The sequence below is a fragment of the Hyperoodon ampullatus genome (genome assembly GCF_949752795.1).
Source record: "Hyperoodon ampullatus genome assembly, chromosome: 10".
Classification (NCBI taxonomy): domain Eukaryota; kingdom Metazoa; phylum Chordata; class Mammalia; order Artiodactyla; family Ziphiidae; genus Hyperoodon; species Hyperoodon ampullatus.
This window is the reverse complement of record NC_136923.1, coordinates 84,831,006-84,857,403: the sequence shown is the minus strand read 5'-3', so window position 1 is coordinate 84,857,403 and position 26,398 is coordinate 84,831,006. Positions and strand designations below refer to the sequence as shown.

At 39.7% G+C, this 26,398-nt stretch overlaps 4 protein-coding genes across 4 annotated transcripts; 2 read left to right on the top strand and 2 right to left on the bottom strand.

The window, feature by feature from the left end:
- Positions 1-5,189: 5,189 nt before the first annotated feature.
- On the top strand, positions 5,190-5,501 carry LOC307059606 (histone H4; the record flags this gene model as incomplete). Its single annotated transcript, XM_079713685.1, has 1 exon — positions 5,190-5,501. The coding sequence occupies one exon, from the start codon at positions 5,190-5,192 to the stop codon at positions 5,499-5,501; it is 312 nt and encodes a 103-aa protein (XP_079569811.1).
- Positions 5,502-7,529: 2,028 nt separating this feature from the next.
- H1-6 (H1.6 linker histone, cluster member) lies at positions 7,530-8,165 on the bottom strand (the record flags this gene model as incomplete). Its single annotated transcript, XM_079712684.1, has 1 exon — positions 7,530-8,165. One exon carries the CDS (start codon positions 8,163-8,165, stop codon positions 7,530-7,532), a length of 636 nt encoding a protein of 211 aa, XP_079568810.1.
- A 14,092-nt stretch (positions 8,166-22,257) lies between these two features.
- LOC307059755 (histone H2B type 1-C/E/F/G/I-like) lies at positions 22,258-22,638 on the bottom strand (the record flags this gene model as incomplete). The annotated part of the gene is made up of 1 exon (XM_079713955.1): positions 22,258-22,638. One exon carries the CDS (start codon positions 22,636-22,638, stop codon positions 22,258-22,260), a length of 381 nt encoding a protein of 126 aa, XP_079570081.1.
- A 336-nt stretch (positions 22,639-22,974) lies between these two features.
- LOC307059309 (histone H2A type 1-C) lies at positions 22,975-23,367 on the top strand (the record flags this gene model as incomplete). The annotated part of the gene is made up of 1 exon (XM_079713180.1): positions 22,975-23,367. One exon carries the CDS (start codon positions 22,975-22,977, stop codon positions 23,365-23,367), a length of 393 nt encoding a protein of 130 aa, XP_079569306.1.
- Positions 23,368-26,398: the final 3,031 nt, after the last annotated feature.

Below are 26,398 nucleotides of genomic sequence, written 5' to 3'. Positions count from 1 at the left end.
ATTTTCATTAAACCATGGTAACTGAATTAATTGTTTTTCTTCACACTAGACACATTACCATCTAAGCTGTAACACATTGGTCATTTTACCTCCAAACCATGGTGGAAGCACACTGACAAATTCTTTCTCCTTAAACATCATCCTATACTCAAAGCAGACTGCCAAAAAGCTTCCTGGCTCATACTGAGCGTCCTACCTCATTAAGGATAGGTTACAATTAATTAGGCAACATTTGTCTTATACTGGTTTTGTTTCACAAAGGCCAAAATTTCAAGAAACATTCTACTCTTCACAGTAATACACATTTATTAACAGTCGGCAACTGTGGCCTGCTAATTTTTTTTTAATAACTCTAGTTATAAATCTCCATTTTCTTTCAGTGTTTCTGAGCTTACTTTTTCTAGCCTTGTTCATCAGTTCTTAAGGTCAACTACATTTGAAAAGTCAGATTTAAAAATCTGTACATTTAAAAATCTGTATCTTCTTTTGCCTCTGGCAAAACCACTGACAAGGGTGGTAGTAAGGAGAAGCGCGCCATCTGGTGGCCAAAAATGTCACAGTGGTCTTTCGACTATGGGGTGGGGGGAGGGGGTTCCTCAGGGGAAAAGAATAAACAAGGGGTGGGGCGCTGGGGATCACTTTTGGAGAAAAGCCCCTGAAAATTTGAGAGAGCAAAGCTGAAACTATTCACCAGCTATTTGAATCGCTGGAATCACAGGGCACTGTTGAGCTACCTGAACTGGGAACAGAACAGAAGAAAAACGAACAAACCTGCTGATCTTTGAGGCAACCTGCCAGCAGTTGGTTAAGGCTGCTGGGCGGTACAGGCAAAACTTCGGCTTAAGTTATAATCATATAGTCTTAGAGTACCGTGTACTTGATACATTCTTCAGGTACAAACACACACTTAAAAACAAAAGACCTTCTCTAAAATGCTGCAAGGTTCTTATAAGCGACACACTCTAATAATAACTAGAATTTAAAAATGCATGACTTTAACCATGGAAGATTTTCACACGCGTGGAGTGATATTTTTAATTTTGATTTGTTTCTGTGGACTTTGGGTCATCATATTTTCTTCTCCCTTTTTGAATCAGTGATTAACATGTAGAATATTAATACAATATTAAATCATTTCATGTGACAGTTTGATTAAAAAGCCTGGGTTGGCTTGACATCCTGCATGCATTTATTACTTGGCCTGGCATGCATGCTGGTATCTCACATATGCTGATTCTGAGGAATTCTCTAAGGTGTTTACTCATGTATATGAGAGATACATATGATGTGTTTTAAGCAGATGCTTCTGTAGCTTCTATTTCTTGGCTGAATGAATTTTCATTCTCAGAAAAGTCTTCTTAGGCTTAAATATTTTCTAAAACTAACTTTTTTTTCAGCTAATAATTATCGAGTACTTACTAGATGCCAGGTCCTGTTCTAAATATTAATTTAATTCTTCGGAAGAATCCTGTGAGGTAGAAACTCTTGTTATTCTGCTACCCTTATTTTGCTGTATGGAAACCAAGGCACAGAGAGGTTGGTTAACTTGCTGAAGTTTACACAGCTGGAAAATGATTGTATTGATTTTTTTTCCCAGCTAGCCTGGCTCATCTTCATAGCCACTACACAATCCCTCTCTCTGAATCAAGAAAACATGTGGTTGGCATTGTTCCATCTTTTTAGGATACTCCTTTGAGTATCCATTCTGCTGTCTAGTGGCAGCACCTCTGATTATTTCCTGAGTGAGGAGAGAACCTGTTTTAACATTTCAGAATATACTCTATAATTTTTTCATAAATATTTGAAACATTTGGGAATTCTTTTTTCTGTTCACACACAAAATTCTAACTATCAAATTCACATTTTTATTTATTCTATTTATCATTCAGGGAGATATTATGGGATGGGTAGCATTGAAGCACCTGTGAATCATTTTTCACCAGAGTTGCATAGAAAGTATTGTAAATAAAGTAATTAAGTAAAAAAAATAAATTCTGGCTTTTGACCCAAAGATTCTAAAATAGAATTTTGGAGCCTTCAGTGCATTTGTGTGTGGAGGGGGAGGTGAGGATAATACCAATATTTGTATAAACTTCAGTGAAAGTCTTGTCAGTTAACGTTACCCTATGAGTTGATGAAATATCCTGGATCTTATTCTGTAAACAGAGTGACCACAATGGCATTTTCATAAGATAGTCAGCAAGCAACTTGGATACTGCCAAAGGAGCTTCATAATGTGTGCAAGAAAGCACCTGTTTTAAACATGGATGTAACAGTTAATGATCTTTGCTTTGTGTACTTTTGTGTTCAGTTTTCACCATTAAAACAAATGCAAAATCCTTTCTTTGGGCTTTGTGTGTGTGATTAAGGAAGTATTCAATGGAATTTTGAAAATCAAATTTAACTACAAACATGTTTATAAAAATTTTGAAGCAAATGTTTAAGAAAGGATACTGTTAGAAATTCTCTTTCCAAATAACAAATGACCTACTAAAGAAGGTCAAAAGGTATTACGAATATTTAGGAGAGAAAACTCACACAAGGACAGCAGGCCTAGAAAGTGCAAGTGCCAAAAACTTTTAGTAAAAGAGTTTGAACTAAAGAGAAAAAGCAGGGAGTTCCCGGGTGGTCTAGTGGTCAGGATTTGGCACTTTCACTGCTGTGGCCCGGGTTCAATCCCTGGATGGGGAACTGAGATCCCGCAAGACGCATGGCACAGCCAAAATTAAAAAATAAAATAAAATAAGGAGAAAAAGCAGGAACGTTTTCCTAGAAGGATAAGGAGAGGAAATGAGAAAAATATGGAGAGACACAGTATATGTATGTTATGGAACCAAAAACATGCCAGTGGGAATGACAGTTTAAATCAGGAAAAATGAATAAGAAAATAGATCATAACAAAGTAAAGATTAGGTGGCTGAAAAAGAGAAATGCATTAAAGACTTAGATGGGAAGGAGATAAATCAGCCAGAGGTCAGATGAGCTGTCTGCCCCAGACCAGGAGTGGTGTCCCCAAATGCCCAGAGCTAACTGCTGTCATGTTATAAATCCCTGTCAGGCTAAGTGGGGTGAGATTGTACTTATGTATTTCTGCAACTATAATATTGCTCAAAAGTATTTCTACCCTGGGATTTCTTTTTCCTAAAGTACAGCTGTACCCTAAAAAGTGTTGGTATATTCTGGTAGTTTTCAACCCTGGCTAAGTATCAGAATTGTCTTTTGAATACATATATATTCCATGGGATGATATGTGTACATATATTCCTCAACGTTGATATTCTGATTGAGTTAGTTTGTGGAGAGTGGTTCTGGACATTTTATATTTTTAGAAGACTTTTGTTTAACATCGCAGTTTTATTTGTGTGAATATTTCATGTGTCCATTTAGCCACAACTTGTTTGCAGGGTTTTTATTTGAAGAGCCTCGCTCACAGGAATGGGGCTCTGTGAAGCCAGGTTCACTCTGAGAATGAGAGTTCCAGGGTGACCCACCCTTTCCCAAGCTACAGGACCAAGGAATACCTGAACTCTTCCTAGAGTGGAAGAATCCATTTTTAATATAAATCTATAATTGTATACCTCTTAAATATTTCTGTTTTGACATTCACGATTTTTGAGTCAATGTCATTGAGAAAAAATTAGAAAAGAAGAAATTAGGGGAAGGGAATAAGAAAAAAAGAACCATGTTATACACATTATTTTAAATTTATTTTCATGAATTAAAAAGCATGTTGAGATTTCATGTTTACCTGTGAACTCTGACCTTGCACTTTTCCTCTGTAATGAATGGCATTTCTTCCTAGCTAAGTCTCTGCTTATAAGGTGCATGTTTGTGGTGGGAAAGGGTAGTGAAAGTCAGGATCCTAAAAACACTCACTTTGGGGCAGAAGAATATAACCATCTAATTATTTCAGAAGTGATACAAACCATATGTCATCCAGAGCTTTCCTGCCCTATCCTGGGTCTTTTGGCTCCATCTTTGGGTCTCTTCTCCCTTTTTACCTAAGTCTGAGGTTATTATATGAGTTCTCTCTCAGGCCATAATCTCATTCTAAATCTCCCCAACAGACATTTATTTATTAACCAGGATGGGGGGGGAGGGGTGTCTTTTTTTTTTTTCAATTTAACTAGAGTGACTCTTACTGTGGAAATTTTTTAAAGTTGTCAGGAAGCCAGAGAAACTTTTTGATTTGAGAAATCCTTCTCTTCAAACCATATTCAGATCCAGTTCTGTTCTAGTCGGCTTTTTTTTAAAAAAAAGAATGAAAACAAAAATGGGATTAACCTGTTCAAAACACCCATAATCTCATCATAGGCCTCCCAGGGGAGGGGCCTGTAGGCTTTGTAATGACCTTAATCAAGTATTAGCCTTATCTTACTAGTAATCCTGGACTCTACAAAACAAACGTATGTTCTTGTCTCTAAAACTAGAGAAGGTTGAGAAAGGATTAATGAAAGAAGGAAAGGAGCTTTTAGGAACTGCAGGCCAATCAGGCGCAGAAGGCCAGGAAGAGGGTCGAGGTAACTGATTACCCAAGCCTAGTTTTAAATTCCTTCTCTCACATGCATTTGCAGAAAAAAGAGTCACCCAGTACATGTTTGAATTGAGGAAGAGAAGAAAAGAAGTTTTAATTTGCAGTCGTTTGTCTACCTTTTTGTCTTTCCAAACACAGATCTTTTAGGACGAGAGCCTCTTCATGGCCAGGCTTATACTTCGCCCCATCCAAATGCGTCCTTTAAAACTGAAACATTAAAAGGACTGAAAGGGAAAGTCCCTTGACCTATAACTCTATCTTCCTTTACACATTATTTTTACCTTCCCCAAGGAACCATTATCTAACTTATTAGTTACCAAGTTACCAAAAGGAAATGTGGAGTGAAGCTCTGTGATCCGTGTCCTTGAGCTGAATATACTCAACTTGCAAACGCACACAGAAGAAAAATAGTGCAAGGCAAAATAGAAACTAAAGCTTTTCAGCTGATTGTAGGCCACCTTACCTTCCGGCCCTCCGGACGAAGAGCGAGGTATTCCGACCAATCAAAACATTGAAATGTTAATAAGCCCCTCCTTGCCCCACCCCTTGATGACCTAATCTGGAAAATCCACCAGGGCTCTCGTTTTCAATCAGGTCCGCAAGAATGCTATTTAAAGAGCAGTGCTAAGTTCAAGGAGTTACTGTGCCAGCAGCCATGTCTGGTCGTGGAAAGGGTGGTAAAGGCCTCGGCAAAGGCGGCGCTAAGCGTCACCGCAAGGTCTTACGGGACAACATCCAGGGCATCACCAAACCAGCTATTCGTCGCCTGGCCCGCCGTGGTGGTGTGAAGCGCATTTCTGGGCTAATTTATGAGGAGACTCGCGGGGTGTTGAAAGTGTTTTTGGAGAACGTGATTCGGGACGCTGTTACCTACACCGAGCACGCCAAGCGGAAGACTGTTACCGCTATGGACGTGGTTTACGCACTCAAACGCCAGGGCCGCACCCTTTACGGCTTCGGTGGTTGATCACGGCATCGGCCGAGATAGACTTCGACATTTTCTAAGAAACCAAAAAGGCCCTTTTCAGGGCCGCCCACAAACTCGCTGAAGGGCTGTTGGACGTTGCGGAGGTGTGTGAAAGCCAAATATCAGCTAATTTAACATGTGAAGTATGGTCGGAAGCTGCTTTAACACTGCAGTTATGTAACAATACTTAGGGCCTTGCCCTTCACTAAGGTGTTAAGAAACTTGGGTCTTTATGAAGAAAGGAGGCTTTCAGAAACGGTGAAACGCGAAGTGATTATAAGATTGGACCCATGAGAGAAATGGGCCTATTTTGTGCATCTGGAAATATTCCGAGAACTGTCCTTAAGTGGACGGCTGGAGTCATCCATGGCACAAAAGTTCACAGTATCGCCCACACAACACACAGCTATGCAAATGAAGGCTCTTTGGGGACAAGCTTTCATTGGCTGGTTCTCAGTGTGGCGAAGAAACCACTGTTAAATTGCGGAGGGTGGTGTTACAAGGCTGTTTTCCTATTGGCCAAAACAAGGGGTTTCATACCGGTACCCGGAACTTAAGGGAAAACCTTCATTGGTTAATTTTTTAATCCGATGCAATCCAGGCGCTAATGGGCCTGAGGAGCAAAGGCGCAGAGTGGCCGAGCCGGTTCTACACAGGTTGGAGTAATGCTGGGAGGTCGGCTGGCTTCTGGGCGGGATGAAACCAGTTGTTCCTCCTTTCTGCGATGATAGTCTGGGGTCAGTCCACTGCTGGACACAGAGAGTAGCTCACTGCCTTGTCCGGCCAGTGAAGAATTTTCCTGCACTATCCCAACTCCAACCTCAGAGGAAAACAATGGCCACTTTATCCAAGCAAAGCAGGGCTGTGGCTGATTCTGTACAAATTGAAACCATTGTATTTAGTCGTTTTCCATACAGGATACAATTAATTTTTTTTTCCTGTGGCCCGGTTATACAAATGAATTCAGACAGGATATAGAACATGTTTGTATGTGTGACTGCATTAATTTCGTAGTTTTGCAATGGGCTTTGTTCGAAGTCGCCCCCAATACCAAGGCCCAAAATAAGATTAACAGTATAAATTTATTTACGAGGATCTTTAAGAACGCTAAATTACAAACTAAGTGAAAACAAACTAAACTGTTTAAAGCGGAAAAGATGCTTTAACTCCGACCCTAAGCGTTTCCTAGTACAAGCAGGCTTGTGATTTAAAGGTCACACCCTAATATTTGAACCTCCAACATCTCCACACGTTTTAGTTAACATTTTCCAGCCTGTGTAGCACAATCTGAACAAGCCTATCATTCTCTTCATAAATAGAGAACAATTATATTAAGACTATATTATCAAACCAAATTTTAATGTAACAGTATGTGCTTAATATATAAAGTCATCTGGTAACTACTTGCAAACTAAGGAAGGTGAAAGGCGTTTCAATATTCTTGCAAATGTAAAACGGAAACATCTGTGATTTTATGCAACTAATCACTCATAGTGGAAAGAAATCTGTTTAACGAGAAGTAAACTTCTCACTAATCCAAATTGAGATCTTGGTTTCTGTATATTAACCCCTGTAAAGTCCATGGAGACTGAATTCAGAAATCTTACATGGAAAGGCACATTAAATCATACACTAGAGTAGCATTAGGTAAAAAACATGGTCAGGTATGGTTGGGCACGGAGCTGATCTCCTCTCCCCTCTCGACTTAAAATCCAGCACTTCTCTAAGCATTTAGGAACTTACATACAAGGAATGTGCCTTATTTTTTATTAGGATGGACAACCTAACTTTCTGGAACTGGGCAGTCAGCATACCATTAAGTATCCGAAGCTCTTCAGAGTCTGTACCGTTTGTCTGACAAGACACTATCACCGCATCACAAACTTGCTTATTGTCAAGCGATAAGGTTGACGAATAGTCTTTTCGGCCGGAGTCTTCTGAAAACGCAATGTCACACACTCTTAAAATCATTTGAGTGGCTCTTAAAAGAGCCTTTGGGTTCTATGAAAACTAGCCGTTACATTAATTTTACTGCTTGGTTGTTGTTTTCCTAGGATTAGTCTGCTGGGTCAGTTTAGAATTCCGAGCCTTGGGCTCCCCTGCTCTAGCCTTCGCTGGACTTTCCGGTTGTTGTTTGCCCTTGGCGCCTTTACCTTTTCTGCCACTCGTACCAGCTTTCTCAGCCATTGCTGTCCTCGGCGTGTTTGCTCTTTCGTTGGTCTTAGCTTTCTGTGGAGATCTAAAGTCTCTGGCCAAGACCCGCTTTTTCGTTTTGGTAGAAGCAGGCTTCTTGATCTTTCCCTTGGTGAGTTCAGCAGCAACCTCCTTGCTGAGCTTGAAAGAGCCGGAAGCACCCGTACCCGTGATCTGCACCAGAATTCCTTTGCTAACCAGGCTCTTGAGAGCCAGCTTGATGCGGCTCTTGTTCTTCTCCACATCATAGCCCACAGCTGCTAGCGACTTTTTCAGCGCTGCCAGAGACATGCCAGTTCTCTCTTGAGAAATGGAAAAGGCCTCGATAATCAACTTGGACAATGACACGCTTGTGGTCTTGCGATTTCCACCCATCAAACCAACTGGCTTCTTGCCCCTTTTTTGGGGGAGTGGTTTCTCCATGGATGGTGGAACAGGGCCTGCTAGAGCGGCGGGTACCATCTCAGACATTATATTAGAAGTAGAGCAATAGGTATCACCTAGCAAGTGGAGTAAACTACTGCACGGGCCTCAGGGCCTTATATAGGGCAGGGCGCGCTGTGATTGGTGCGTCGCTCAGGCACCGCCCCCGCCCCTTGGGGAAGGAGCATTTGTGTTTGTTTCACTCCCAAAAGTTGAATGCCTCGAATACCGTCTGCACGGAATCGCCCAGGTTCCACTGCCGAATAATCCATAGAGATACAGATTTCAGATGCCTTTTTGCCTTTTAATGAAAAATGACCCTAATGCCAAAACTATTCAATAAAGCCCTCGATTTTCAACAAAATTCAAAGAGAAGCACAAAACTTCCTCTTTTCCATGTAAATATAAAAGTAATTTTAAACGAATGACTTATCTCTTCTCTTCTAAGTGGTCTTCCAAATGGTTGGCTTTCAGTTGGTGGAGAAAATAAATTATTCACGCCCTGATTCTTATTGAAAATTATTTATGTATATGAGGGAAGTAACACATATCTTAGATGTCTCACTGCAGAGTTGGAAGATGCTTTTAGAATTGTCAAAAAACTTCAGGATAACACCTTATTTGGGCAAACAATCTAATAAACAATGATCTACAGGCATGTGGATTGCTTGTGACTAAAACCACTTCTCAGTCCCTAAGGCTTGATAGCAGACCCTCAAGCATGGAGTAAATTACCTGGATCTCACACATGATATCTGCTTGGCCAAAATCAGGTCCCCCTGTGGAGGGCATCTTGAACTGAGTTTTGCTTCTGGTTTCATTAGTTCAAACCTTACCCCTATACCCACTCCCACGCCCTTCACCCTCCACCCTCAAAAAAAAAAAAAATGTAAGGAAACAGATACAGTCCCTGCACTTAATTAACTATAAAATATGAGGCAGGAACCCTGGTCTGAAGAGCTCAGTGGAAACGACAGACCCAGATCTCTAACAGGACTGGGCTGGCAGGTGTCCTGCAGAGCTGTGGGAAAAGAGTTATTGGAATAATGTCTAGGATGTTTTTCTGGGCTTGTTCTAGGACTCACCTTTCTCAGAGGTGTATAAGAGTTTCAAGGCCCGGCCTTCCAGGAGGATGTTGAGGGAACGGTGTAATATGACCAGAGTCCAGGGTTCAGCAAAGGAAAATCCCATAAGGACCATCTTGCAAAGATCTGCAAATGCCTGCGTGAGAAATTTGGTAACATTCTAACAGACTGGGCAACCACTGGAGGCTTTTAAGGAGAGCGTTTGTGTATTTTTGTAGTAGTTGTCTTCTTGTATGGTTGTTGTAGTTGCCTTGATTTTCAATTTTTCACATAAACAATTATTATTGTGGAGAGCCTAATGTCAGAGGTTGGTAGTCTGTTGTAATAGTCTCAGAAGAAAGACAAGAGCTTCATTTGAGGAGAGAGTGTGGGAAAAGAGAGAGTCTACATTTGAAATACTTCTGAAGAGGAAATGAGATGATGAGACTTTCAAACTTCTGATTGCAAAGTGAGGTAGAAAAGTCTCTTTCACTCTCTCTGTCTCACATACATGCTCACATGTGCACTTACACACACATTTGAAACAAAAATTCTGAAAACAATACTACCTTAAATGAATTCTGATATATTTTCATCTAGTTTAGTTTATTTTTTTAAAAAATGCTGGTTGCAAATCATGAGATTGATTTCACAACGTACTAATACATTGTGACCCTCAGTTTGAAAATTCTTTTCTCCTTAAAGAGATTACGGGTGCATCTTACCAAGGGCTCTGTTTTAATGTGTATTTGGTTTCTCTGAACCTCGGTGATCCCTGAGAGGTCGTACCATTAAATGTCAGTGGCTTAGGGTCAGCTATGAGTGGATTGATCCTTATATTTACAGATTGAGAGAACATATCACTCATTGCTGTAAAAGTAACAGAGAATTGGATAGTTTTCTAAAATTCTTAGATTCCATAATTTAAGATCCAGAGGAAAAACCATAATTCATATTTTGCATTATAATTCTAAAAGATACCATAAAGACTAGCTCACACACATATACACCATATATATGTGCCAGTCATTGTCCCAAGTATTTTCCCCTCAAAAAATTAAAAAAAAAATGTAGGAAATCATTTTATAGATGAGGAAACTGAGTCAGAGAAAAGTCACATAACTTGCCCAAAGTCTTAGAGCTAGTGAGCAGGAAGGCTGGGGTTTGATTTCAAGAAGTCTGGCTTCAAAAGGTTCTCCTCCCATCTCACTCTTAGTCTGCACAGGCAACTCAAACAAAATACTCTAGAGTGCATGGCTTAAACAATAGAAATTTATTTCCTCAAAGCTCTGGAGGCTAGAAATCCGAGGTCAGGGTGCCAGCATGGTCAGGTTCTGGTGAGGCCTCTTTTCCTACCCTATAGATGGCTGCCTTCTTGCTGTGTCCTTACATGGCCTTTCATGAGTGCATGCACACCAGGAGAGTGATGGCTCTCTCTTCCTCTTCTTATAAGGCCATGAATCCTATTGGATTAGGGCCCCACCTCTATGACCTCTGTAGCCTAAATTACCTTCTAAAAGCCTTGTCTTCAAATATAGTCACACTGGGGGTTAGGGCTTCAGCATATGAATTTTGGAGGAGGGGTGGGCATAAATCAATCCATAGCAGATACTTTTCTCATGGAATGATTAGGAGGCTTATTAGAGACAACCTAGATAAAAGTAGTTTTAGTTACACCTAGCCAAACATGGTTCATTATTCCAGCACAGTCCTGGACGAAGGAGGCACCTGATAAATATTCCCTTTTTTGGTCTTAACCTAAGATCCTACTTATTCTTTACAGAGTGCTTTCCCATGGAACTATTGCAATCTTGTTCATTGTTTTGCAGCAGTTTATTTCTTATGGGGTCATGGCTAATAAAAATATGGGGAAAAAACTACCTTCACTCATAATGAAGGAAATTACATTTCAATATTTTTTTTTTGATCTGATTAACAGTGTTTTAAAAATATTCTCAGGGGCTTCCCTGGTGGTGCAGTGGTTGAGAGTCCACCTGCCAATGCAGGGGACACGGGTTCGTGCCCTGGTCTGGGAAGATTCCACATGCCGCGGAGCGGCTAGGCCCGTGAGCCATGGCCGCTGAGCCTGCGTGTCCGGAGCCTGTGCTCTGCAACGGGAGAGGCCACAACAGTGAGAGGCCCGCTTACCGAAAAAAAAAAAAAAAAAAAAATTCTCAGTAAATATGACTGCTGTAAAATAGGAAATTTTGTATTATGTTGGTATTATAAGTTGGCATGGTCCTTCTGAATGGCTATTTGATGAATGTATATATTAAGAGCCTTAAAAAATGGTTTTACCTTGTGATTTAGTATTTCTACTTCTAGAAGTCTGTCCCAAGGAAATAATCAAATATTTAAACAAAGATTTATGTAAAAAGAAGTATGATTTATAATGCATAAAAATGGAACTCAGTCTAAATAGCCAGTAACAGAGGGCTAATTAATAAGTAATAATACATCTATAAAAAACGTGCGTTTCTAAGCATGTTACCTAGAAAATTAGCTATATGTGTATATGTAGCATGATACCTAAATTTGCTTTATATATGATATATATTTATTAGAGATGGATCTCATATATATGTTCATATTCATATATACATATACAAAAGAGATACTAAGATTTATTTTAATTTTGTTTGTTACATATTTCTTTTCTTAAAAATTTCTGCAATTACCATTTAATATTTTTATACTCAAAATAAATGTTTTAGCCAAGTTCTTATTGATCCTTCCGTGATTGTTAAAAATACCTCCTTTTATCTTCTTCTAGTATCAGTCATTTTCATTGACTTACTTGTGAGATGCAACAGTGTCCAGCATTGACCAGTGGTGGGAAAATACATTTCTAAAGCCCATTTGCTCCTCCTGTAAAAAGAGAGATTGATTAATTAATTCACTTCTATAATTCATCAAATATCGGATATTGTACTTGATTCTGAGAACAGTAATAATGGCGATGGCTAATGTTCATTGGTGTTTGTTCTGTGCCAGGCAGTGCTCTAAGCACCTTAGATGCCAACGCATTTAATCTTGCAACAACCTTCTGAGTTACGTATGATGGTCCTCTCTGCTTTATACATGAGGAAATTAAGGCTCAGGGAGACTGAGTTTCCCAGGTGGCACCGCTGTTGGATGGTGAACCATCCTCTACAGTAAAACCACACCCTCTAGCATTTGAGTCTATGTGCACTCGTAAATAAAAGATGAGCATGATCTAGTCAGTGTCCTATAACTTACATTTGAGCTAAGTCTTGAAGGGTGGGTAGGAATTTGTCAGGTGAGGAAAGGGTATTAGGGCTTTTCACAAAGGAGACATAGTGACAAAGGCCAGGTGGTGGGGATTGTCTAGGGTGAGGTGCTGGGGGGTGAGCCTTGTAGAACCGCTTGTGAAGGATGAGGAAGGAAGGCCCTTGCATGATGACAGGTTGAAGAGTTCAAGCTTGTTATTCCCACATGAAGCAGTTTTAACAGTTCCCAGAAGCCTCCCTTCTCTCACATGCTCATCTCTCTGGGCTGCTGGCAGATGAAATCATTCCCCACTTTCAAATAAGCCAAATCAAACATCTAATGGAAATGTACCCAAGTAAATGCTTAGTCTCTTTTTGGGTGGTTTTAAAATACATTTTTCCAACTCTTCTTCACAGGTAGGCAGAGGCAAACCTAATTTTATGCTCTCTTGGTGTCCAAATTCAGTGCAAGGAAATATATACAGGGTTTGCTTACTAAGGAGTCCTCTTTACTACCTGTGGGCTGACACATTAGTGGGGCGGGGACATATGGGTTTCTGTGAAAATTGGTCACACATTTGGGTAATATGAATACTCGTAATTATAAGCCACACTTGACACAGCCTACACTCAGGCCGTCACTCCACTTTAACAGAGAGAGGCTCTTGCTACATGGTGTGTGTGTGCTTGTAAAAATGTAGTCACAGTTACACAGTGATTTAAGTTTTGAGAAAGCTCTGCCTGGAAGCAGATCCTGGTGGTAGTGGCGGGTGGGCAAGGGGGAAGCAGTCCTCTCTTTAGCTGGTGAGGGCCACAGTCTCCCACACAAACCATTGACCATCTCTACTGACTCATGGTGTGATCTCTGATGTTCCAGTAGTTTAACAAACTCACTGTTGCTTCAGATGTAGCAGCCTTAACGACTGCAAGTGGCACATGTTATCTTAAACACTGTTGAAAATGCACCAAATTGAAGGACTGTGCTGGAGGGAAGCACAGCTCTTCTCACCAGCTCACGCCCAGAATGAGGGCAGTGACGGTGGTACTAGAAAAAGAGGGACCGGTACTCAAGGTAGAACCAATAAGGCTTTGATTTCTCTTCTTTTCTTCATTACTGGGTCTTCCTCCAAGAGTTTTGTATGTGCTTTCCAACTAACATTTTATTGTCTGAGAATAAATTGAGTTAATAGTGTAAAGCACTCAGAACAGTACCTGGCCCATACTAAGTGCTGCACTAGTGTTAGCTACTCTTGTTATATTAAGCATTTTAATTAGTGCTAGTATGCAAATTATATCTACCACCCCTCTTGATCCCCCCTTTTCCTGTTTTCCATTTTCCCTTTCCATAGCATTTATTCCTTTCTCATATTCTATATAATTACTCATAGTAACGATTGTTTGTTGTCTCTCTTCCCCAGCTGAGATGTAAGCTCCAAGAGAATAGTGACTTTGGCCTTTTCCAAGGAGACAGTCACTGAAGATGGCTGGAGGAACAAGAACCAGAAGGTGGTCTTTAGGACCAGAGGAGAAAGGGAAGAAATCCCCTCCTTAGACCATCCCAAAACTCTGTCTTCATTCCCTCTGTGGTGAAAATATCAAAGATGAGGTCCAGCATATATAGGAGGACAAAAACCGGGAAAAGCAGAGTGTGTGCAAATCTGGCTGCAGTACAGAACATGAGAGAAAGAGGCTGCAGACAGTGGGCAGGGGAAGAGTCCGTCAAACCGTGTTTCAGGTCTTTGAAGTATCCTAAAGGAAGACACAGCTCTTTCAGACCCATTCCAGACCATCCATGATGCCCCAGCTCACATGCTAGAAGGATAAAGACCCCACAGCCCCTTCCCCTCATTTCCAGCTTATTAAAATTTCCGATCATTTTAGGACAGTAAAAAATTCTGTATGATATTATGACAATGAATATAAGTCATTATACATTTGACCAAACTCATAGAATGTACAACATCAAGAATGAACCCTAAGGTCAACTATGGACTTTGGGTGATTATGCTTTGTCAATATAGGTTCATCCTTGGTTAAAAAAAAAAAAAAGTACCATTCTGGTGAGTGATGCTGATAATGGGAAAGGCTATGCATGTGTGGGTGTGTGGGTGTAGGGAGTATTTGAGGAATCTCTGTACCTCCCTCTCAATTTTGTTGTAAACATAAAACTGCTCTAAAAAAAACTTATTAAAAAAGTATATAGGAAAAACAATTCCAATCCACTCAACATTATTTATGTCTGGAATCGATGGAGTCAGGCTCAGTCTCTGATGCTTAGAGTCAGGGAGGCCAAGCGCTTTCCAAAACCTCCAAAAAGCTCTTACCCTGATGCTTGCTGGGTATACTTGACCCACCTTTGAGGCTAGCAGCCTTTCTTCCATTCAAGATCTCAGCACTTGCATCATCTCTGTAGAATTCTTAAACACACAATTGTATTTGTTTATTTATTTCAATTTTTAAAAATATATGTATTTCAGTGCATTAAAGCCCAAATGCATGTGTTTAAAAATCTAGTGACCAGCATCTAACACCTCAATTGTTTAAGCAAGTCTAACAATAAAAGGGGCACATTTTTTTAAGATTTCTTTTTTTTTTTTTTTGATGTGGACCATCTTTTAAAGTCTTTATTGAATTTGTTACAATATAGCTTCTGTCTCATGTTTTGGTTTTTTGGCCACGAGGCATGTGGGATCTTAGCTCCCTGACCAGGGATCGAACCGACACCCCCTGCATTGGAAGGTGAAGTCTTAACCACTGGACCACCAGGGGAGTCCCAAACCGGGCACATTTTAATCTTTGATATTTTTATATCCTGTCCTACAGCTGAGTTTGGGTCAATTATAGTACGGAAAAAAAATTGAAAAGAAAATAAAGGAAAAAAAGAAAAGAAAAGAAGAGAGGAGGGGAGGAGAGGAGAGAGAAAAGAAAATGAGAACAAAGTTTCTTCCTTATTGCTTTTGAAGCCAATTTTTTTACTGTTGGAGAACTCGATCTTGTCAGAAGACAAGTTTAGAGCTATAAGTGATGAAGTCAAGGTTTTACCCCAGTATTGCCTCCTCTAAGTATATCAGTCTCCTCATAGAATGAGACAAGCCCCATCATTTCTGTTCCTTCATCCCTTGGAGCCTGCAGCTGGGGAGCTCTAATACCATGAACACCCATAGCAAGATGAAACCAGCTCTTTCCATTAATTACTATACAAATTGCTTATTGGATGATAAGGTTATGTAAGTCTTTAAATGAGCAAACCAAAGCTTCATTTTCCTTCCTCAGAACTGAGGTAGGACAATAAGAAAGTAGTTGATTCTCCACATTTACTCACTTTTTCCTAATTTATAATAAACCCATAGTACCTGAAGATATGTCAAGCTGATTTTCAGAGTCCAAAGAATTTAGTCAGAGCCTAGAATGTCTTGCTGGCAAGGTCAAAGGCAGCTGTGTATTTGGCCCAATTAATTTTATGCTTAGTCATCCAGGATTGCACAGGGTGAAAGTTTGGAAAAGCTAAATAATTTTTAATACCTTTTAAATTTAGGACTGTTGGACTGCAAAGTACTGAATCTACACACCCTTCGAAGTCTGGATGCTTCAAGACAAGTGATAGCTATCATTCCTTATGTCCTTGGGTATACGCCTAGAGAGCTAATTAAGTACAAGTGCAGTGAAATAAAATGCATTTTCTTTCAACCTGTTGGACCAAGGTAAATGCAAAGGAATCCGTTGGCAATCTTTTTAGATCACTTGTGAAATTCCTATCATTTAAGAAAGACCAGCTCCTACCAACTGAGGTCTTCAGTCACAAGCTGCCTTAGTTCCCTTTAGGGTATAAAGAAGGTTATAAATGAAACTTGTCAAACATCACACAAAAACTGAGCACCTACCATGTACCAGGCACTCTTCAAAGTGTGTTCTATGCATTAAAGGTCTTTGATCATCACAAACATCTAGAAGGTAGGTGCTATTACCATCATCCTCAAGATATAGAAGAGGCACAGAGAGATTAATGACTTGCATCAGTCTCACAGCTAATAGGTGGCAAGCTGAGAGTCAAACCAGGTTTTATCTCCAGGGGCTACACTTCTGTCAACAGGGAGCAATGCTGTGCAGCCATTTTACTGGCATCCATACCATTTCTAGGACAAATATTTTTTATTTGCTATTTCATTTAATCCTCACCCCATCTTCTCAAGTACGTAATTACTATCACCCCACAGGCTCAGAGTACTAGGTTTGTCAAACAGTAACTCAAAGACATTTAGTTAATTATTAGCACACTGTTAACTTGTGTATAAAGTATGCCAAGCAATAGATTGATTTCATCCAACAAAATCAAAAAAGATGACTATGAAAGAGAAAGAGGAGAGGAAATGCCTTTGGACTGTCTAGGAACAGGATATCATGTTTGTACATTATTTTCAGTAGGAAAGAGTTCAGTGTGGACAATCTGTTCTTACACAGACCAAAGAGGATTAAAAAAAAAAGAAAAATAAAAATAAAAATAGTGATTGTCTAAAAACTCTCAAGATTGGCTGTGAAGAATATGTGACAGGCTGCCTCTGTATAATATGGTCCACTGACTGTCAGCAGCATTTCCATCTTAGGTAGGTCATATCTTCACCATTTCTGGCATCAGAGTCTCTCAACTTCCCCACTTTGGTCAAGACTCTCATAATAGAGTAGTGGGTTTTAGTCTCCTCTTTGTAACACTTAGTCATCTGCATATTAGACAGAGGAGGAAGACAAAAACGTTATGAGGACAATCACAAATATAATAAGAAATATTTGAAATCTCTATTATCTTCAAGTACTTAATTGACATGTCTTAATTAGAAGAACAGGCCTCAAAGATTACCTTGATGGATTTAAGTTAAATAAGTGTCATTTTTCCTAACCACAGTTTTAACTCTAATTTGAGCCATACTCAGAAATAAATTATGTAGTACACATTCTTTTGTTCAGGAATTTTTAGTCAAGGTATAGATAGAGGGCTAGGCTTTGAGGATTTTTTAATTTTTTTCTAATACTTGGGAAGAACAAATCTGAAATCTAATCATTGGAAAAACTGGTAATGGAGAAAAGGACAAAGAATAACACAACGGGAAGGAGAAGGAAAAAGCTACCTATTTTAGATCTCATCTTGATCTGTAGAAGCTTAGGAGGAAGCTTCCTACTTCCAAAATTCTGGAAATCTTGTAATGTGTCAAGATTGGCTTTCCAATGAGAGTGTATATCCAAGTGGTAGGATTCTAAACATGTTTATGCTGTGAAAAAAAAAAATCCATTTGTCCTGAAGCTTAAAAACAACATTTGTAGTTAAAAATACTGGAAATGGCCTTTTCTAGCATTGTTAAAAGTTGACACTTTGGGGAGTCTCTTTAAATACAATCTTTAATTGTATATTATGTAGAGGTGTGTCTGTTGAAGTCTTTTTTTGAAATGTAGATTGCATTTGTTGTATATATGACAGTGTAGCCTACATTAGTTTTAGATAATATCTGACACCTGAAATATGTCAAAAGAGAAGAAAAGACAAGTCATATGGATCTTGTGGTACAATTTCAAATGATGAGAATTTATGGGAATATTTAGATGTAGGTCATATTATCATTATTATTAAGGTTAGAAGTAAAATTTTGGCACAGTAAGTTTATGTTCTTTGGGAATTTTACTTTAAATTATTTGTATTATCTTCTCAGCAGTTAGGGGGTGATATAGATTGATATGTTTTGATAAGAATAGTTTTATATTTTATCCATGATCTCATTTTTTATTATTTAAAACTATTATAAGTATTCCCAGGTGGCAAAAAAGATCCATATATATCAAAACAATAACATGAAATTGATTTGTTAATGCTGTGGTTCTTGAGATATGGTTGAAGCACTGTCCCACCTTTATTGTTTTTCAATTTGTACTAATTGGATATATAGCAAGATTCAATCACTTGCCAAGTCTTTGAGATAATCAACATCTTTGTAAAACTTGAACTAGTTTGTGCTTGTTGTTGGAGTTATTTTTTGTTACATGACCATGAAGTCTGGAGGAGGTTGGGCTACAGAGAGATGAGAGATTTGGATAGTCAATTTTTATTGAGGGGTGGTTGATAAATTAATATAGTTATAAGTTCAGTCTTTAATGGCAGCTCTAAAGTATTTTTACCTTGTCAGCATAAATAAGACAATACATATAAAATTGAATTTACATTAATGAACAGTAACAACTTTCTAATAAATAAACAGACCAAACATAGCTATTGCTTGCGTACACATTTGTGTTTCTCTGCAGCTATAGTACTTGGTAGAGTCAGAGCTGTTTGTATTAACGACAGCCCTTTAGAAAAACAGGCAACTGTGTTCCCTCATAGGCATAAGGAAACCGGGAGGCCGTCCAAAACCTGCCTTGTCCTCTGGGCCCACATATACACTTTACATATCCCTTCTACAAATTTAAAGTAGCAAAAACAAGCATACCTATTTCTATTCTCCTACAGCATCTATTTGTTCTCTAACCTGTTAATCTATGGTCATTCTCAACTGTGTGAAAATAAAAGACTTGCATAGATCTGTTTTTAGTGATGTGTATTTTGTACCCTCCAATTTATTTAATTTACCCAATTTAATATTTATCTAAATTGTTTAAGCTATCTATAGACTTTGAATTCAGTATTTAAGCTGAGACAATGAGTCCTTATGATTTGTAACATTATAAAAATTAATTCCATTTTAAAAATGACATTACCTATCTACATTATCACTATTTTGTGATAATTTAGTTCGATGCATAATTTACATAATGTAAAATTTTAAATAAAGTGATGATAACTCATCTAATCAGTAGAGTTAAAGAAATTTAGTAATTTAACTTAGTTTTTTTTAAAGAAAATAACCCCTAAACTTGTGTAAACTAGAATACTATACTAACATTATTCTTACATTATAACCATAATAAAGAAAAAGATGTAGAGCCAGTTTGTAAAGCAAAATTGTTAAGCCAGCAAATTTATCCAAAGGGTTAACTTGATTAGAAATATGTGATTTTTAAATTTCCTATAGAATTACATGCCATGTATTAAAATATTTAAGTTGTTCAAAAATAATGGAGTAGTTCTGTTTTGTTTCTTATCTTGTAACGTGTTAACTGAGACCACTAATTAAATTCAGTTAAACTTTCTTTTCTGTCTGAGTTACAACTTAAAGAGGTAGCACATTTAAAGCATCTGGAGAATTTGATTTTGCTCTTATTTTAAATTGATGTATGTTTTTTAGTCTTTATATAAGCTATTTAAGTTTACATTATAACTTTTAAAATTTTCTGCTGAGGTAGATAATTTACTCAAAATTATTTGTATTCATAAAGCAGAAAATATTCTCAATCATTGTACAAGTTAGAGGAGCTAATTGTGAAACTGGAACCAAACTTAAAGAGATTTAATTTAAAAGCAACCAGAGATTTAAGTATGTTGATCAGTTAAAGAAACAAATGTGATTAAGATCAGGGATCCCTCAGGGTACACCACCGCTGGGAATATGAGTAAATTCTCTGATATCCTTCTAAGTTTGGTAGGAAATTCTAGTTTCCAGTGCCATATCCCTCACAATGAACTCATTAATGTTAATAAACTATTTAATGTTTGTTTTATACAGGTATTGGAAGCCCTCTCTTTTTTCTGACTCAATAGCTCTATTTATAATGACATGTTTCTTCTCTCTCCTCTCTGACCTTACTTAAAGAGCAAGAAGGGACAATATTTTTTTGGAATTATTGAATAATAAACTTTAGAGGCTTCGGCATAGCAAGAGACAGGCCGATTGTAGTCTGGAGATGCTGCTTCCTTGTTTTCTTTCTTGTCTTAAGTCTCCTGTTAGTTCTAATGCTTTATTAAAGTTAAAAGTTTTAGGTGGCTATTTTATATTCGTTTGTCTTTGAAGCAGGAGTGTTATTTTTGCAGATACTGACAATTATTTGGACTCATACTGAGTAATCACGAAAACAGACAGTTTTGAAAGGAAGAAAGAAACTCTGATTTTTAGTTAAAAGAACCCACAGTATACAAACACCAAACACCAAACACAGTGGATCCCATCAAAGGCCAGAAAGAAAAACACCAACTTCCTGGTCCTGTGTTCTCAAATGCCAGAGATGACCAGAATCCTCAGACAAACACAAACAACCCAAAAAAGATAAACAAATGAACCAGATTCCAGATACCCTGTCCTCTGCCACCAACTAATTAATGATCTAGCGATAAAACCACTAATGTGTATCCAATCGACAAAGTACAATCTAAGAACCAAAATAAGAAACAGACTTGGGCAAAAATAAATTTTAGCATACAAGAGCCAAGGGAAGATGAACAGACAACTCAAAGTGCCCAGGGCTAGACAAGGTACATTTTCAGTTCACTTTTCTATTGATTCCTAAGGTAGGGCTTGGGTAAACAATGTCTTGGTGGAATCTTCAGAAATAAATGGTCCAAGTGTTAATGATTAGCCAGCCTGCTCTTATACTGAAGAGAAATCAAGCAATAGTTGTTATTTCATCCAACAAAAGCAAACCAGAATTTATATGTGAGGAAAAGAGAGGAAGAGAAGGAGAAAACAAAAAACAAAACCTTGTAGTCAGCCTGGGATACTGAATGTTTGCACATTTTTGAGGTAAACTGATTAGTTGGCAGTGAGGAGAGGTTAGTCTGATTTGGATCATCAGTCCTTGGGCAGGCTCACTAGGGGTATAGAAAAAAATCCAATTTCAGTTGTTGAAAGACTTGGGAAACCTTATAGTTTGGCTGAAGAGCTTGTGTGATAAGCATGTGCCATTGTCCTATATTTGCACTTCTACCTTAATTAAGCCAGGGCTGCACCTCATTTCTCAAGTAACTTCCAAGTTAGGTAGCCAGTAACTGTGGAGCTGTGTTCCAATGGACGCCTGTCTAGCGCCAGGCAGGCCTTAGTATTTTTCCCAGATATCAAAGAAAACTGCACATTTAGAATCACGGGGTCTTAATGTTAAGTAATCTAAATCACATTGTATCTTACCTCAAATCGTTAAAGAACAACAAAAAGCCCTGTTTTCCTTGTAACATAAATTTTATTCCTGTAGTCTCCCACTTTTTTACAGAAAAAGCAAAGTTTACTCCTAGGTGCTGAAAATGTGTTCTAGACTTGGATAACTTAAATGGAAAATGCGTTTCTTTCACCTTAAAATCTTCCCCTGGAACAAAGATTAAACTGCTTAAGGGAAGGTGGAACTTGCCAGCTCCCCCCACCCACCCCTCCCCGCTGCGCGACTACCTGGTTTGGGAAGGTTCTCTCCTAGACTTTGTATGCCAAGTTCAATAGCGTCCTTTCTCTTCCCGCCTAGTTTCCCCTCCTTTCGGTGCCAGCCCTCAGTTCAACCTCCATGGAAACTTGCCAAGTTGCAAGCATCTCTTAAAGCAGTTTGTCAACCCCAACTGCGTATTACAAACCACCAGCCACCTTCGCAGTTAATTTTCATGTTCAGATAGCTGTAGATCAATTACAGTACATTGATCACTGGGACTCAAAAAATAGCTGATTTTATACTTGGGGTGACCCCCTAATTGCAACGGGTAATGGATAACATTTGACACAACAATGCCAAAACCCAACAACCTGGCAGTGCTCCTAACAGCTTCACTTGTCATTCCTTAGACCCATTAATAGGACTTACAAATTTATCTACCTTTGTCTTCTAATTAATGTACAGTACTTTTGCCCAAACTTCAACTTACAGAAAATAAGCAGCATCACAACTCTCTTTGTGGACGTGTGGGTGGCTCTTAAAAGAGCCTTTGGGGTTAGGTGTAAAGACGCTTACTTAGCAAGTTTACTTGGAGCTAGTGTACTTAGTGACAGCCTTGGTGCCCTCGGACACGGCGTGCTTGGCCAGCTCCCCAGGCAGCAGCAGGCGCACGGCCGTTTGGATCTCCCTGGATGTGATGGTCGAGCGCTTGTTATAATGCGCCAGGCGCGACGCCTCGCCCGCGATGCGCTCGAAGATGTCGTTAACGAACGAGTTCATGATGCCCATAGCCTTGGACGAGATGCCGGTATCCGGGTGGACCTGCTTCAGCACCTTGTACACGTACACGGAATAACTCTCCTTGCGGCTGCGCTTGCGCTTCTTGCCATCTTTCTTCTGCGCCTTGGTCACTGCCTTCTTGGAGCCCTTCTTCGGGGCAGGAACGGACTTGGCTGACTCTGGCATTTTAAAACCTCAAAACACGAAAAATAAAATGAAAGTAGAAAGCAGATTTCTGCTATTTATAGGGCCTTTATGCTAATGAAGGATGCAAACTGCGTCTTAGTTAATTGGAAGACAAACAGCAAAGCTGTCATCTATGGGCAGAACTATGCAAATGAGGTATGGAAATAGAGCTTTTCTATTGGCTACTTAGGTGAATCTTGGTACTAACCAATCAGACAACCGGATTTACTCCCCAGGAAATGCCTATAAAAGCAGCAGTGTTCTAGCTGCATTCAGACTTGGTTTGTGTTGAGAAGTACTCTTTTTTTTGTTTGTTTCTTTTTTGTTTATTTTGCGATGTCTGGACGTGGCAAGCAAGGTGGTAAGGCTCGGGCTAAAGCAAAGTCTCGCTCTTCGCGGGCAGGTCTCCAGTTTCCCGTGGGCCGAGTGCATCGCCTGCTTCGTAAGGGTAACTACGCTGAGCGGGTTGGGGCTGGCGCGCCGGTGTATTTGGCAGCGGTGTTGGAGTACTTAACGGCCGAGATACTGGAGTTGGCCGGTAATGCGGCGCGCGACAACAAGAAGACTCGCATCATCCCACGCCACCTGCAGCTGGCCATCCGCAATGATGAGGAGCTTAACAAACTGCTGGGCCGCGTGACCATCGCTCAGGGTGGGGTCTTGCCGAACATCCAGGCGGTGCTGTTGCCTAAGAAGACCGAGAGCCACCACAAGGCCAAGGGCAAGTGATTTGACAGGGATTTGAGTTTCCGGAAGTGTTTGCAAACCCAAAGGCTCTTTTCAGAGCCCCCCACTATTTCAAAGGAAGAGCTAACACCACTTGAAATGTTAAAGAAAAAGGAAGGTAAGTTAATTTTTATCCAGGATAACAAGAAATGGAAAAAAGATCTTTCTAGATCTTTAGAAAAGGCTCTCATTGTTACTAGAAATCTGCCTCTGCAGAAAGCGGTAAATCGGTTAAGGTCTAATGATCCACGAAGTGGTTAGGCATTTCAGACAGTCGAGTGATCTGCCTTTAGTCAGTAAAGCCTAAGCACGGTTTAACTGCAGGGTGGATATATGGTAATCTCAAATGAACATGCCGAGTGAAATGGCCAGAACCTCTTAGACGCCTCGTTCTAGGCTGCAGACAACCCGTCTTTCCTAATCCCTAAGGGAGTTAGGCTCTCTGCTCCCGGTAACTTTCAACGTATCATCTGAAATTTACCACGTACTGAAAGGGGCTTTTGAAAAATTGATTACCTGGAGTTAACATACTGGTAGCTTAGAACAGACTGAATCTAGACTCTTAATTGTGGCTTCTCCCCACATTTACAAATTGTGAGATTTGGGGCCAATTTCTAACCTGGTAGTTTTGTTGTATGTAAATTGGGGATAGAATGATGGTGTTTCCATTGATTTTTTTTTTTTTTTTTTTTTTTACAAACCGCTTAACACCCGTAACCTAGATTAGTGCCTGACATTCAACGAACTATAAAGTTGATAGAGGTTCAAACGCCTAGGCTCCTAACGCAGCCCCAAAAGGGATAGAGTAGGGCTGCAGGCCTCCCTAAAATAGTTAACTACTAGGGATCTGGTAAATTAGCTGCTCCAACCCAAAAGTGTCGATCTGGTACTGTGCAAAAATTCCTAGGATCCTATTTTCCGGGACTGAGTCTCATCAAGTAAACATTTCTCCTGCATGCCTCAGTTTGTGCTTGGATGAGTAGGCAAGGAGGCTGAGTAGGCCACAACTTGGGACCTGTGCGGCCCAGGGAGACGCACCCTCATTCAAACACTTCTGGAGCTTCACTGAAGCATTTTGCGTGGCATCAGTTCTTTTGGAGCATTCAAATCCGAGTGTGTGGGGAGAGAGAATCTAAACAGAAGCTGGTTCCCGTGAACGCACTTTTCTCATTCTCATGTTGGCACAGACACTCTGCGGTCTTGAGGCAGCCTCCATCCCTCTCTTCCCCTCCTCCCGCGCATCCCCCTACCTCCCACCCCCATCCCGGCCTTGAAACTACCAGCCAAGGAACCGGGGCTAGAGGGTCTGGGTGTTTGGTGAAGGCAAATTGGCAGAAAAAGAAGTGAGCACCTTGATGGCCGCACGTTAGAATTTCCTGAATTTTTAAGGCTGGCCGGAATGAAAATCAGTTTGGGGAAGGTCCAACCTTACAGCATTTCAGGTAGGGGTCCACTGAGAGGGCCGGGTTCTTTACGCCCAGCGTCCATTTCTTCCTGTATGCCTTTGCTTGTCTTGTGATGAAAAGAGTGGGCTCAGCAGTGTGGGTTCTGAAATTAGAACACGGGGTGCTCGAGTAATGGCCAACACTTAGTAAGCACTTACTATGTATCAACATGCTTCCAGCATATTAATTTAACCCAACAATCTTAGAGATAAGTACTATTCCTATCCCAATTTTAAAGATGAGGAAACAGGAAGACAGCATAAAAAACTTGTCTAAGCCCCAAGGTCAGGAAGTCAGTACTTCTAACCACTGGCAATTTTATAACCAACTGCTCCCTAAGAGGTTGTCAGAATAATGAAACGAGTAAAAATTCAATACATAATGGATTTAACTTTGCCCACATACCAGAATGTTACTAATTGTATCCTAAACTCTGTGAAAAATTTGAGAAGGAGGAGAGGTAATCTCCTTGGAATCTACATAAAGGGAGGGAGGTAAATCCTGACAGTGTGCTAGCCACATATTTTTGTGTTAACCAATACACTTTTGATTTAGTAGGTGACAAGTAAAACAAGTGGACAAGTGGGGAAATGGTTTAGTAAAGAACCAAAGGACTTGATAAACTAATTTATTGTGGTAAGTGAAGACAGGAGTTAGAGAGGACTTGAATTTGAATTCTCCCCTCTGGGCTCCAATAACAAAACTTTGTATTGGATTACTTAAGAGTGAATGATACATCGTGTTAATTTTGTGTGTTTCATTGAGACCTCCTTAAAGTCAAGGACCACATCTTGTTAAATTGTTGATAGTCAGCATAGACCCTGGCATACAATAAGCACTTGATAATCGGACATTGAGTAAATGCTGAGCTGTGTCAGTGGCTGGGCCACATTGAGTAAATGTTGAGCTGAGTCAGTGGCTGGGCCATCAGGAAGTACTTTGTTCTAGAGGGTCATTTTATTACCAGAGGAGACATTAATTACACGCCAGACTAAAGGCTGCTAATAATATCTTCTCTTACCGGTAGAAAATCCCTTCTGAAAAATCCAATTTGCATTGGCAACTTATTTTGGGAGCTTCAAAGAAACACAGAAGGTGACAATTGATAAGCTCTTACCTAAGAGGTACTGCTAAGAGGCTATTCCCCAAGCAGAGGACATTCCTCACAGCTCTGGCCTAGCTTCCCCTCTCCAACATAGTTCTTCGCCTCCTACTTTGAAATGTCACTGTTTATATCCAAAAGCCCTAGTTACCACTTGGGAAAATTCTCTAGTGGGCAATAAACTCTCAGTAACTTTAGTTGGTTTCCAGCCCTTTAGTAGGTCTCCATCTACCATGCCTCAAAGGTCCTGGAGAGGACCATTTAAATTGGGGCAAGTTGATGTGAATCTTAAACCCAGGGCTTCCAGTTACTGAAGACACCTGGGCACCAGGGACAAGATATGTATTAAAGGGATTTATTGAGATGTGAGGCTGAGACAGAATCATCATTCAATTATATAGCGTATTCCAAACAACACAGATCACTTTGATACAGCATCGCCAATTATAAAATCTTTAAAATTTCCAAATAATCTATGCAGCAATAT